Source organism: Diplotaxodon limnothrissa, linkage group LG18, assembly GCF_057381915.1.
Source record: "Diplotaxodon limnothrissa isolate DT_005_m linkage group LG18, D_limnothrissa_male_GT1.1, whole genome shotgun sequence".
NCBI lineage: Eukaryota > Metazoa > Chordata > Actinopteri > Cichliformes > Cichlidae > Diplotaxodon > Diplotaxodon limnothrissa.
The window spans coordinates 32,542,726-32,556,253 of NC_140613.1; the positions used below are offsets into that span (position 1 = coordinate 32,542,726).

The following is a 13,528-nucleotide window of genomic DNA, read 5'->3' on the forward strand; positions in this document are numbered from 1 at the left end:
ATAGGCTAACTTTTACCCATATTGATAGCACATTTAGCGATTCCTAATACCTTGTGTCCTAATTTTTCATAAAGAGACTTAAAGGTAAAGCTGCCGATGCAGCAGGATCATATGGAGAGAGGTGGGGGTGAGCCTTTCCCAGCTGTCGTAGGGTGAGGCAGGGTGTAGCCTGCACAGGTCTCCAGTCTGCCACAGAATAACTGTGAATGTCTCACTGGCTGCAGCTTCTCAAACGTGACAGATGAATGCCTCTTTGACATTTTGGAACCATCCCTTTTTTGGCTTTAAGTGTTGCTCGGACAACCCAAGCTTACGTCTTTTTAAGTTTGATGAAGTCGAATTTGAAACGCAGCGATCAATAAATAATCCTGAGATTCAACCCAGTTTGACTCCCCCAGCGCTCTCCGTCTCCTCAGAGAGCGGATCTGGACCATGTGCAGCTCCCAGAAATAGAGCCAGAGCAAGCGCTCTCTGTCTGCACTCCCCTCCTCTCATGCTTCATCTATAAAGAGCTACAAGCTCATTCTCTACAGGAGCGCAGTGGGAAATGTAGTTGATCATGCTAATTTGTTTTTTGTGGCACCCTGAGGGAGGGAAGGAGACAAATGAGAGGAGAGAAGAATAGTAAAAATAGAGACAAGTCCTGATTCTCATCCATCTCCTCCGGTGGCAGGAATGAATTAGCATCTCATTAGCATACAGTCGTAAATACGACGCCATGCAGAGACCAGAGACTGGAGTGCAATTTCAAAAACACTTCAGTGCCCGAGAGGGGTGTGTTTCTGAGCGTTTGTTTATTATTTAATCTTATTGAAGGTACACGTATTGAAGGTGCTTGAGAGGACGCAGCGTAGGGCTCTTGAGTTTAATTTGTAGTACTGCGTTCAATTTCCTCTGCAGCGGGTAGTGTTATTATTTACGTTAGCTCTGTCATCACGAAGCTGAGCTGGATTTGGAGCTGATAAATCTTGGAAAATGATTAATGTAACTGAACTCTCAGAAGGAGACAAGACTTAAAATTGCCAGAACTATGGAAATAATACCAATGGTGTGTGTCTACACACTTACTGCACAATAATGAGCTAAATACAGTAACCGCTTGTTACATTTTCTGTCATGGAGGTAGTGTACGTGAAAAAATCCATTATTTCTTTATATTTTCCTTCCAAGAAGCCAGTCTTTGTTTTGCTTTATTTAAAGTGGGTTTGAACAAGGCTTTAAGGTTTTCTTGGACATCGGCTGCTTTCTCACTTTAGTCTGTCGATATCTGGAGTTCGTATCTTTAGGCAGTTTATTATTAGCAGCCGGTTTTGTTTTTTTTGTTGTTTTTTTTAACTGAATCTATGATAAATAATGAAATCACATTTTTGCACCAACGTGGTGATTCCCAAAGAGTTCCTAAAACTTGGCAAATCTCGGCATGGTGTGGAGTGTGTCCTGCAGGGCCTGGAAAAATGGAGGGTAACAGAAGTGGGAATATCCAGGTCCTGGGAAAACCATGTGGCCCTTCAGTTGACCCATCTTTTATTCACTGAAACCTCATCAGAAATGATCACAGTGGAAGGGTGGCTGTCAATTCAGTTCAGTTTTATTTATACAGCATCAAATCACAACAACAGTCGCCTCAAGGTGCTTTATATTGTAAGGTAGACCCTTCAATACATGCAGAGCAAAACCCAACAATCACATGACCCCCTATGAGCAAGCACTTTGGCAACAGTGGGAAAGAAAAACTCCCTTTTAAAAGGAAGAAACCTCCAGCACAACCAGGCTCAGAGAGGGGCGGCTGGTTAGACAGGATAAAAGACACGCTGTGGAAGAGAGCCAGTGATTGATAAGAAGTAAAGATTCAATGCAGAGGTCTGTTAACACAGAGTGAGTGAGAAATGTGACTGAAAAAGAAATACTCAGTGCAATAGGTATAGGCCCAGCAGCCTATACCTATTGCAGCATAACTAAGGGAGGATTCAAGGTCACCTGATCTAAACCTAACTATATACTTTAGCAAAAAGGAAAGTTTTAAGCCTGATTTTAAAAGTAGAGATAGTGTCTGTCTCCCAAACCCAAGCTGGAAGCCAGTTCCACAGAAGAGGCTGAAGGCTCTGCCTCCAGCTTTCTTCTTTTAAATACTCTAGGAACACAGAGTAAGCCCGCAGTCCGAGAGTGAAGTAGTGTAATGGGGTGATGCGGTATTATAAGGTCATTAAGATAAGATTGTTCAAGACCTTGTATGCGAGGAGGAGTATGTTGAATACAATTCTGGATTAGGAAGCTATTCAAGAAGCTATTCTTAAGGAAGGGAAACAGGGAGAAGGTATACAGAATTGGAAAAGAACTTGGCTGAACAGTGGTTTTCAGCCAGTGGTGTTGGAAATCTTGTCAAAATTGATGGAAGTATGGATGCAGAAAAGTACCATCAGATTTTAATCCACCTTGCGATAATATCTGGTTGCATCTGATTGGCAGCAGCTTCATTCTTTACCCTGATAATGATCCCAAACACACTGCCAGGGCAGTAGAAGCTTACCTGGACAGGATAACACACAAAGGAGCACCATCAGTCATGTTACAATAACTCTGTGTACCTATTTCCCACTTTCCTAGCAAAATGTAAGAGTGGAGAGTGGCTCAAGATTTTTGCACAGCACTATTATCTTTGTGCTAATCCATACACTGTGTTTACACTGCATATTACTGCCAAACACCTACCTGCTGCCATGCTGTGGAGTTATATTTCTGGAATCGCCCATAAGGGGATAGATGTACACCATTACACACACTGAAGGTTTAACTCAGTAAAATAAATCAGGCATGACTCTGACACCCAGGTTGACAATAAAAAGGAGGCAAACGTCAGTGGGACACAGAATGTCAAGGAGAGAATAAGAGAAAAAGATTCACATGGGAAATATAACTCGTCTGGGCCATCAGTCATATAAACTAGACCTCTGCTCTGTCTGAAGGACAAAATTGGGGCTTATTCTGCCTGTGTGTGTTTGTGTGTGTGTTTTAAGGCCGTGGGTTTAATCACTTCAGGGATTTCTGTGTTTACAGGAGTTGCTTGAAAAGGTTTGCTCTTATTGACTATCCCCGTCATCTGTTCACTCTCTTCCGGCAAGGTGTCTCTTGTTTGACACCGTCACACCCATGAGGTTCAGCTTGACATTTCCATGGCGACAGTTTACAGCCCACATTATCACTGTAGGGTTTCTCTCCAGTTTATTCTCATTATCTATTCTAGACAAACCAGTATGTAAAACACATCAGTCGTTATGGTCTACACCAGAGGAGTTTTTCCGGCAGTATCGGAGAAGCCGCGATGAAGAGAAAGTTTATGCTTTCATGAGGAAACCAAAGGGTCAGCCACCATTGTGTGATTCATCAGTGAATACAAGCAAGTACTATTTATAGGAAAATGTCAGTCATTGGGAGACTGAGAGAGGAAGCGGTGAAGGTAACTTTATTTATATTCATGTTTTGTGGCTGACAGCTCGATGGCCTTCAATAACCGTGCCATTTAGAAATCATCATGTTTTCCTCAGATAGAGGAAGGGGAATTAGGAAAGTCGAGATGCTTTCTACATTCGTTGCTGACAGTCAGTTGGAGTTGCCCGGGATTTATGGGTTGCAGTCGCAGAGACAGAAGTGCTTGTGGTATTAAAACACACAGCTGTGTTGGGCTAATAAGGAGGCAGGCTTTGTTACTTATGTAGCAGAATCATTTGTTTTGTGGCTTTATGGTTAACAGTGTTTGTCTCTTGCCTGCCGTTCCAACATTTTGTCAGCCACCTTTTCTAGAAGGTCAGTCGTAATGATATGGCATCCCTGACGACCCCTAAAACCACAATGAGGTTGACATTTATAGATATTTGATAGACTGCTGTGCACTTTGGTGCTGACTTTTATAGTCCTGCAAGGTGAATAAAATGCAGTCAATTTGGCAATCCGTAGACTTCATGTGTTATAGTCATCTGTTGATATATAGTACAGTGTAGACTGTGACGACTATGATTGGTCCGCTTGGTGCCATTATGACTGTCCAATAAAAACACAGCACACTACTTTATAATTCTTAAGTTAGACAGGAATCTTGAGCTATAACAGCTTTAATCAGTTGCAACATCACCCTCTGTATAGCTGTGTCTGAGCTTCTGTGCTGGACTATCTTACCTGTACATTTACAAAGGACAAAGAAAGCAAAACGAATATGTAAAAATTCCAACACTAATCCCTTAAAAGTAAATGCTGCCCAGCTGCCTCGCGCTTTCAGAGTGCCGCTTGTTCATTTTCGTTACCTCCAACACAATCTGCTTGCAATCAAAGTTGCAGTGATTACAGAGTGACGTGGACATAGAAGATATTCTTATTGAATTGAATAATTAGAGTTGTTATAAAACAACTCTGGAAAAACAGGATCAAAGTCCGTGTCACCACGTGGTAACCATCATGGTAATAGCTCTGCCCTGGTATGTGAGCCGTTATTTGCAAAGCCTGTATATAAATGAGTAAAACATTCAAAACTTTTATGCGAACCGTATTCGCCATTCTCATTGGTCGTTGCATCAGTCGCTCACCTGGAAGTTGAGAAAAGTTTGTCTCTGGTCGCCTGTGGATGCTCCGCTGTGGTCGCCATGTTGCTTTCACTGTGAACACAGTACATATGCTTTCAGTGACTCTCTTACCCAGGGGTGGGACGAACTGTGTATGTGTGTCTGCTGTGCTCTCTAACTGGGAAGCTCTTATTTTTACATGTCAGGTGAATATGTTAATCGCTACACTGCAGAGCAAAGTTTAGTTAAAGGTTCCTTTATGTTTAATCTTCATAGTCCAAGCGTTTCCACCACTCAATGTTTGGTAGATGTGAAAATTCACCAGCTACTCAGAGTCTTTTTCAATAAATGCGACATTTTATTATTACTCTAGCTGATGGGAGCTAAAGTGGCCTGTGACATTTAATGTTTCTTTACCCCGTTTCACCTCTGCTACACTAAGAGCTTTAGCAGCTCTGCGTCTGGCCTCACAGTCTCACCATTACTGTTTCTGACCGCTGTCTCATTGTGTGTATGTGTGAGCGTGAGAGCGGGAATCTTACAGACTTTTTCCTCTTGATGCAAGCAATCCAAAACTGGGACTGAACACGCTGAGTTTTAAAAGCTGCAGATCACCAGATTACAACTAGACAAAATCTGCTCTGTCCCAAATAATCTGGGCTCTTCAACTGCACAAGAACGGGGAAAAAGGGAAAAGCTTTTTTTAATTTCGTTCTTGTATTCAAACCCCATGTTTTCTTTCCTCGTCTCTTCACAGGTTTCAGGAGAAATGAGGAGATGAGAGCGATGGAGGTGCTTCCCATCCTCAAAGAGAAGGTTGCCTTTCTGTCAGGTAAGGTTATGTGTGTTTGTCTGGTCTCAAAAATGTACCACCCCCTGCTGTCTGATCATGGCAAATAAAGCTAATAGAGCCTGATGTATACTTTGTACTACTTAGTTTGTATACACACACACACACAGACAGTTGCTAGGTAGTAAGCTGTACTTTTGACTTCCTCTTTTTCTTGCGCACAGACACGCACACAGTAACAAGCTGTGCAGGGGTCAGGCTGAGGCCCAGACACTTGGCTCTTAACCTGTCTTTAAGCACACGCATGTACACCCAGTTGACACACAGCACACACGCTGACATGCACACAGATATCTGTTGTTTGACCGTCATCAGCAGGACAGTTAGCGTAGAGAGCTACAGCAACCACGTCCGACACACACTCGCACTCACACACTCGAGTGGTGCCAGAGAAAACTCACAGGAGGCTGAGCTGGAGATGCGGATTGCCAAGAACATCCAGCAGGATTATTTGCACAACACACAAAAGCATTTTTTTTTGAGTGCGTGTGTGTTACTGTTACGTTTGTGCGTATTCGTGCAAATGCAAGCACTCAGATCTCCAAAGAGCCAAATGGAATAACAAAGTGAAATCGGTGTGTGCGTCGTGCGCTGGCAGAGAAGGTCACAGTTAGAAACACAATGACGAGGAAAAGGACTCTGACAAACAGCGAAATTGAGAGAAGGAGAGTCAGGGCAGCGTTGCCATGGAGATGACTTACTGCCAGCTTCCCATAGTGGACACTGGTGGAATAATTGGCTTTGAAATGAAGGTAGAGGAGGGGCCGCTAGTGAAAAGCAGGGTAAATAAGCTAAGCCTATTATCCCCAATTTGGCCCCTTAATAAATCGGCCATGTTCGCCCTCTCTCATGTTTGTCTGTTGCCACGTGAGCGTTTGATTTTCTCCTCTGAGCGGCAGGGTCAAGCCTACAGGCGCACAGCAACCCGACTGAACTCACTAATTTGCGGGCTGAGCAGAGAGGGCCTGTGTTTATGAGTTCCCACGTGAGCGAAGCAGCCTTCTTCTTCTGCAAGTGGCCAGAAACTAGGAGCAAAATATTATTACAGCACAAAATATGACTGCAGAGAAGATAAAAGGTCTGAAAAATCCTTTAAAAGACCACAAAATATCACAAACAAACACTGCAGAATTCAAACACCATGTACAAAAAAAACAGTGCACAGTTTCTGCATAACAAAATGTATGCATTTGGCTTGCTTGCTGTTTGGAGAGAGCCAATCATATATACATGTTTGATTTATTTCTTTATCTTTTCTGTTCTTTTAAAGGAACAGACTCTGCTTCTCCTTGTTGTGTCGTATTCTGTTATAGTGCAGTGTTAATATTAGATATGGCTTTAATAATATTCAGAAAATGCTCAGTCTAAACAAAACCCTTTCAGACTGCTCTACATGCTTCAATTCAGACAGTAGTTGTTTTGTTTTTTTAACATTGGGCTCTGTGACATCAGGTGAGGTCAGGCACGTAGCTATGGCTATGCGAATAGACTGTACATAGAAGATGGATGTAGCCACCAGCGTTACCATCTTGATGTTTAGAAGATGTGACTCAGAAGGGGCGACTAACTGAGAACCTGAACACTGCACATTTAAATGCTACCATGTAGCCATTTACAAGCAATGTTGGGCCGTGCACAAAAATGGTGTGTCACAAACGACTCGCTACTTTGTTTCTAAAGCAGTGCATTGCCTTACTTAAACGTTGCCAGGAAAAAGTCATTTGATATAATAGACGTTACATTGTTTTCACATTACTCAGCAGCATGGCCTGAAATGCTTTGTCACATAATTACCAAGCTTAGGCTACAGTCTCACACCCTAAAATAAATCATTATACTAACACGTGCGCACACAAGATCTTTCTTCTAGCGATTAATTACGAACACAAAGCCAATAAAACAAAGCAGCGTTGAGAACCAGCCCAGAGAGGCTTTAGAGCAGTCGTCACGGTGATCGCGCTGTAGAAAAAGGTGCAGGTAGAAATGTAAGCTACAAGCCGGACTGCTCATCGCTGCCTCTGTGTTGAGCTGAGCTCATCTTTAACTTCACTCTGAGTTCTTCTCGGCTCTCTGCACAGATGTTGTGTTAGCAGTATAATTCAGTCATTTCTGCCCTGGATGGTGTTTGCACTTGGCCATCGCACTCTCATCCTTTCTGTTTACTGAAAATCAAAGGAATCTTCATATTTGAAGAAACAGTTTCCTCCTGCCTGCACATAGACTGAAATCAGTCTGTTCAGCCATCGTGCAGATAATTGAAGAAACTTTGTTTTGAAACGCAGTGTCATGATTCACTTAACACAAAGTAAAGCTTTCTCCTCCTTTCTGGCCCTAATGGTGACGATCATTTACAAAACAAAATGTGTTTAGTAGCTCATCAGGAGTAATGGAGGTCATAGAGAGGGGCGTCAGGGGTTATTTCTGTATGTTTTGTTTCAGACAGTGGATGAACTGAGGGTCTGCACAGGACTCTGTCAAAGATAAAAGGTCCACTTATCGTCTGTGACCTTCATCCTGTTAAGATAGTTTTTCCCTTTTTTGCTCATAAATGAAAGCTTAACTTCATTGTCATCACCAGCTGTGTTTTGTGTTTATTCTTAATTAGTGAATGTAAGCACACCACCACTACTACAGTGAAGACCTGCTGCATGCGCTGCTCATCAGCTAACGTGAGTGCTGCCGTGCCGCCGTGCAGTCTCAAACAGCCTGTAGCGTGGCCACGAGCCCATTGCAAGCAGGTCCACTTCATTTTTCACAGCTCGACTGCACAGAGAGACAACGATAAAACACTTTCAGTCTAAATTATCTCCTGTCCTTTAAAAAAACCCCAAAAAACAAAAAAACAAAAACTTCTGTTTTTTTATTTATTTATTTTTTTAGCATTCGGCTCAGCGGCCTCGGGGTCACACATATATCTAGCCTGTCACTCATTTTTGGGTTAGCTAACTGCCTACGATCATCTCTGTTATGCTCCAGTGGTGCAAATGATACCACTAAACCTGCAAAACTCTGTGCCACATACACACTTGTCCTTACTCCAATCTGTGTGTGTGTGTGTGTGTGTGTGTGTGTGTGTGTGTGTGTCTGCTTGTGCATCACCTCAGGTGGCAGAGACAGACGTGGTGGTCCTGTGTTAACGTTCCCATCACGCAGCAACCACGACAGAATACGAACAGACGACCTGAGGAGACTGATCGCTTACCTCGCCGGCATCCCCAGGTTACTTATTTCATTGCATGTGATTTTGTGTGGGTGGGTGTGTGTGGCAGTGCCTCAGAATGACATGAACTCCCACAGCAAGTGCTCAAAGCTCTATAAGCGAACACGTGAGAGGGCTGAGATGAGCATGTGATAGGAACGGAGAGCGTAATAATTCAGGAGCAGTTATCTTGCTGCAGCTTCTCGGCTGCCAGAAATCGCTTCTAAAGATGGTGAGATGCTGAGACAGAGAAGAGAAGCCTGGAGCTAACAGAGGCGACATGCAACAGAAAAAGAAATGGAGAGGGAAAAACAGGAAAGAGGTTTAAACAGAGAGAGAGAGGAGGCTGCTGAGATGGGCAGAGGGTGGAAGGATTAAAGCTGACAGAGATGGAGAGCGCATGTGTGAGGAGGTGTGTGTGTGAGGGAGGGAGGGAGTGTATGAAAGCAAAACAAAGTGTCGCAGTAGCCGAGGCAGTGCAGCAGCAGTTCCTGTAGGCGAGCAGCTCCTCACCTCCCAGGTAAAGCGTCGCTCATCCGCCTCCTTCTCCTTCCTTTTTTGACCCGGCATGCTGCTTCTTCTTCTCCTCCTTGCGTATCTCTCAAAAGCATCCACCCTCTTCATCTACACTCACCTCCATAACATTATGTTTGCTTTTTTTTTTGCTTTTTTTAAATTAGACTCCAAGTTGAATTTCGGGCTTTGAAAACCTCACGTCATCGTGTCACATCTTGCACATCTTTCTTAACTTTGGGGTTTTTGGCATCCCTGTGTTTGTGAAAGGGAACATCTGCACATCGCTGCACACTGTGTGTGTAGCGACAAGCTGTTCCACCGAGAGAGGGAGGGAGAGAGGCTTGGGAAAGCATGGAGGTATTTAGGGATGCAGTGATGGAAAGATTTTAAAGTGATGTATTTTTTATTATTATTTTTTTAAACAACACGATGACATACTAGAAGGGAACGCAGCGATCTGAGTTTGTGGATTGAATAAAGTAGTTGTGGTTGGAATGACATGGAAACGGACAGATGGCAGATGAGCTGCAAAATATTCTGAATCCTAAAGACAAATTCTGTTTGTTGTGGCATGTCAGATAACTGTGACAGGTTTCAGCTTCAGTGCGTGTATGCAAGCTTGTGCAGCGATAATAAAGATGATGATGGTCAGAGCAGAGCACCACAGGGGGAAGAGGCTGCTGATGCACAAACGGACTGAACTGTATTTTTATATATATACATATATATGTATGCATATATGCGTTTGTGATTCATTCGTCGCAGGTTTCTGCGTACATGTGGGTGTGTGTGTGTGACTGTGTGTGCATAGGGGTGCGTGGGTGTGTGTGTGGGATTTGCTGCGTAGGCTTCTCACAGTATAGAAAATGCGTCATCTCACTGTTTGTTTTGGTTCTCTTTCCTCTTCTTCTCTATTCTTCCTTCTTCCATCTGTCCTTTCCTCTCCATCATCCCTCTTTCATCCTTTCCCACGACTGTCATCTCTCTCTCTCCGGATTAAACTCTCACCAATCTCTCTTGGCCCCCTTCCCCCCACCCACCCCATGCCCACCCCCCCATCTCTTCTCTTTAATTCCTCCCACTCCCGCCGACCTCCATCCTCTGTCCATCCCAGCGAGGAGGTGTGTAAACATGGCTTCACGGTCATTGTTGACATGCGTGGTTCCAAGTGGGACAGCATCAAGCCTCTGCTGAAGATCCTGCAGGAGTCGTTCCCGTCCTGCATCCACGTCGCGCTCATCATCAAACCGGACAACTTCTGGCAGAAGCAGAGGACCAACTTCGGCAGCTCCAAGTTTGAATTCGAGGTAGGATGTTGAGCCAGTGTTCGAGGCAGTGATAGAATATTTCGATGTCTTACTCAAAAATAGCTTTGGAAGCTGTTGAGTGAATAGAAGCAACAGACAGTGATTTTCATTGAAATAACAGGTTCTGGTTTGTTTCGCACTGCCAGATTAATCAGTGATCTTAACACTGTTAGATTTAAAGACTCGGACTCTGTTTGTGGAGGGGTTGTACTATTCACACTGGTGATGCGGCGCTTTATCATCCAAATATGAGCAGATATCAGCCATGTTGACTGAAATCACCTAACAAGATGGTAGTTATCGAGTGTGTGGCATCAGTTTTGCTCTAGTTTATCAATCAAGAGCCTAAAGACTTTAAAACGGGTTAATTTGTTTTTTCTTTTTGTTTTTTAAATGAAGATTTATTTTATTTCCCTGGTGCAAAGGGGAATAATAAATAACAGGGGGAAACAATATTGCCGTCAACTAAATTCTCACTCAGAATTTGTCCAGAATTTCATTACATTTTTTTCCCTCCCTCTAATAAACGTTATGCGATAAGCAATAACATTCGCAATAATCAGCTGCCTCTCCAGGGAGTCTCGCCTTCTTGGACTGCAGCTGCTAATGCTCGTTCTGCTGTGCAGCCTCGGTCGGTGAGCTTGGCGTAGCGGCGCACGGAGCAGACCTCCACCTGCTGCAGGTTCTGGTTAAAGTGGCCCCAAAAGAACAAGGACTGGCGTCACCAGCTGCAGTCCAAGCTGGTGGAGTTTGAGTCTGTTTGACTGTCGGCAGGTGTTGGATGTTTAGCAGAGACTGAGCTTTCAAAATAAGAGCGAGAGGGTTTAGTAGGTGGCAGGGCTGGATGACCAAAATCTCATACCCCGATTGTGCTAAAAGTAACAGTATAGTACATTTTCTGTCAAATAATATAATGACTACATACAAAGGACTTGTTCTACATTTAAAATTTTGCATTTTAAAGTGGAAAACAATCCATCCAAATGATGAAATAAACACTGGTGTACACAGTTTTGCAACACTGTGAAATAAACAGATGTTTCTATGTCGTCATCGTCGTGTCCACAGCATAGTGGTTAAACGTTTACCTTACATCCAAAAGATCCACGGTTGGAGACACAGACCTTGCCCGGTGAACTCCTACTGCCGATTCTGAGCTCGGATAAATGAAAGTATCCATCTACATGCCGAAAGTACCTTTTTCATCCAGTGTACATCACCTTAATCCTCAGAAGGATTAAAAATTATTATCTAACGATTTCTATCGGTCTTTAAAGCAAGGAAGGTTTAGGACGAGGGCGTTAAACATAAAGCTCAGGGGAGCGGGACCAGAATCGGACCAGATCGCCAAAGACTCCAGTCCGGCTCACTGGTTGACTTTGGGAAGTGTGAAGGAGGGCATCAATTTTGGACTTTTAACTGTATTTTGTTGCTTTTTTCTGCTGATAAGGACCTCCCCCATCACCATTCATACTAGACCAAAGTTAATAAGTTGTAAACAATTAAAAGTAAGAAAGTTCCTGTTTTCTGCCATAGAGATGTGTTATTTTGCACTTCTTTTTATGTTAAAATAACTTCTTTACACCAGCCCGGCCCACTGAAGCTCAGAGTGGGCGGTACGTTTCCCACAATGTAAAATGAGTTTGACATCCCTGATTTAAGGGAACTGTTGCAGTTGATATGTGAGCATATATATCTCACAGCTGCCTGTTGTCAAGCGTATCAGTTTTACATTTGGCATTTTAAAGGAACTCGTCACAAAAGCATTTTAAAAAGCCCCCACCCTCACCTCCCTCCAATTTGCTGTCAGCTGAGCTGTGATAACAACCGCTCTGCCGCCGCCCCTCCCTCCACACCCCCGAGCTGCTCATTGTCAGCACATTTCATTATTTTCCTCTCCCCGCTGCTTTGGGTGCGTACACCACCAGCCAGCTGTCTGCCATAGGGAAAAACATTTCATCACATCGAACCCAAAAACGGCTCGCTGCAGATCACGAGGACGAGTATTCGTTATGCTGTCAGTCAAGCGATAGAAGGCATTTTCACAGCTAATTAAGTGATGCGTTCACACGAACAGGCTTATTTTTTACCCTCTGACCATTTCGTCGTCATCAACTCGACACTGAAATGTGCACCAGCGGAGCTCTCGACTTCATCTGATTACAAGCCTGTGTAGTAAATGTCTTCTGATGAGAGCGGAATAACAATTCCCCTCCCCCTGTTTGATCTGTCATTAGCCAGCCTTGCTTACTACGATGATCATCAGCTCTCATTTGTTGTGGTGAAACTTGGGTTGGCATAAGCTCCTGTGTTGTCTTTATTGGTTTTTTATGCAGTGCGTTTTTCTGATACAGAGTGGAAATTTTCCCCTCTAGCTTCTGATTATAGCTACGTAGGAGAACGCACGAGTGTGGAAATTTACTGTGATTGCTCACACGTGTATGAACACGACCTCACTGTAGTCTCATTATATCATATTGATCTTTTGATAGGAAGAATAGCCACAGGGAACGTTATAGTTATCCATGCACCGGTCTGTCATGCCGCACAAGCATTGATTGGATAGCGTGCATGTGCATTCATGTGCAGGCTTCATCCCCCCTGTCCATGCTTTATGTTTTATTAAGATTTCAGAAGTTTTCATCTTGCACTCTTCATGCAAAATTGATATAGGGCTGTTGCTAGGACTACAGTTGCGTATGTGTGTGAGCGTCCAGCATTCAGTGTGTGCATCAAGGATTTTTCTCTCGCTTTGTGCAATAGAAACCAGAAGTAGGACATGTTCCTCCCTTTTTGTCATCAGTTCATACACAAAGAAAGCAAAGCTCAGAGAGCCGGTCGCAATCTCTCTTTTTTCCGTTCGATTGTTGATAAATGGCACAGTTCAGCACAAGCATAAAATGCTACCCAAACGTCCCTGGCCGACTATCGCTCCATTCAGCAGAGTACAAATCGGTACAATAGCGAACGCGGCAGCATCAGTATTTTTCCCTGGCAAGAGCCGCTGTGCTTTTTTACCCAAGGACAACAGTGCATCTCTGCATTGTTTGGCCTACACAAAGCCTATCCAAGCGATCGCTCCGACTCCATCCATCTCTGGCCATGT

The 13,528-nt window shown here is 43.6% G+C and overlaps 1 protein-coding gene across 5 annotated transcripts in view; it reads left to right on the forward strand.

Annotated features, from left to right (window-relative positions):
• The window catches only part of LOC146613997 (triple functional domain protein-like), a 77,912-nt gene that overhangs the window by 29,769 nt on the left and 34,615 nt on the right, over positions 1-13,528 (forward strand). For all 5 annotated transcript variants that reach the window (XM_085378649.1, XM_085378652.1, XM_085378653.1 and 2 more), the window contains exons 3-5: positions 5,308-5,382; positions 8,505-8,619; positions 10,230-10,422. In XM_085378649.1, coding sequence (XP_085234775.1) covers positions 5,308-5,382; positions 8,505-8,619; positions 10,230-10,422 — 383 coding nt within the window. The remainder of the gene's footprint in view (positions 1-5,307; positions 5,383-8,504; positions 8,620-10,229; positions 10,423-13,528) is intronic.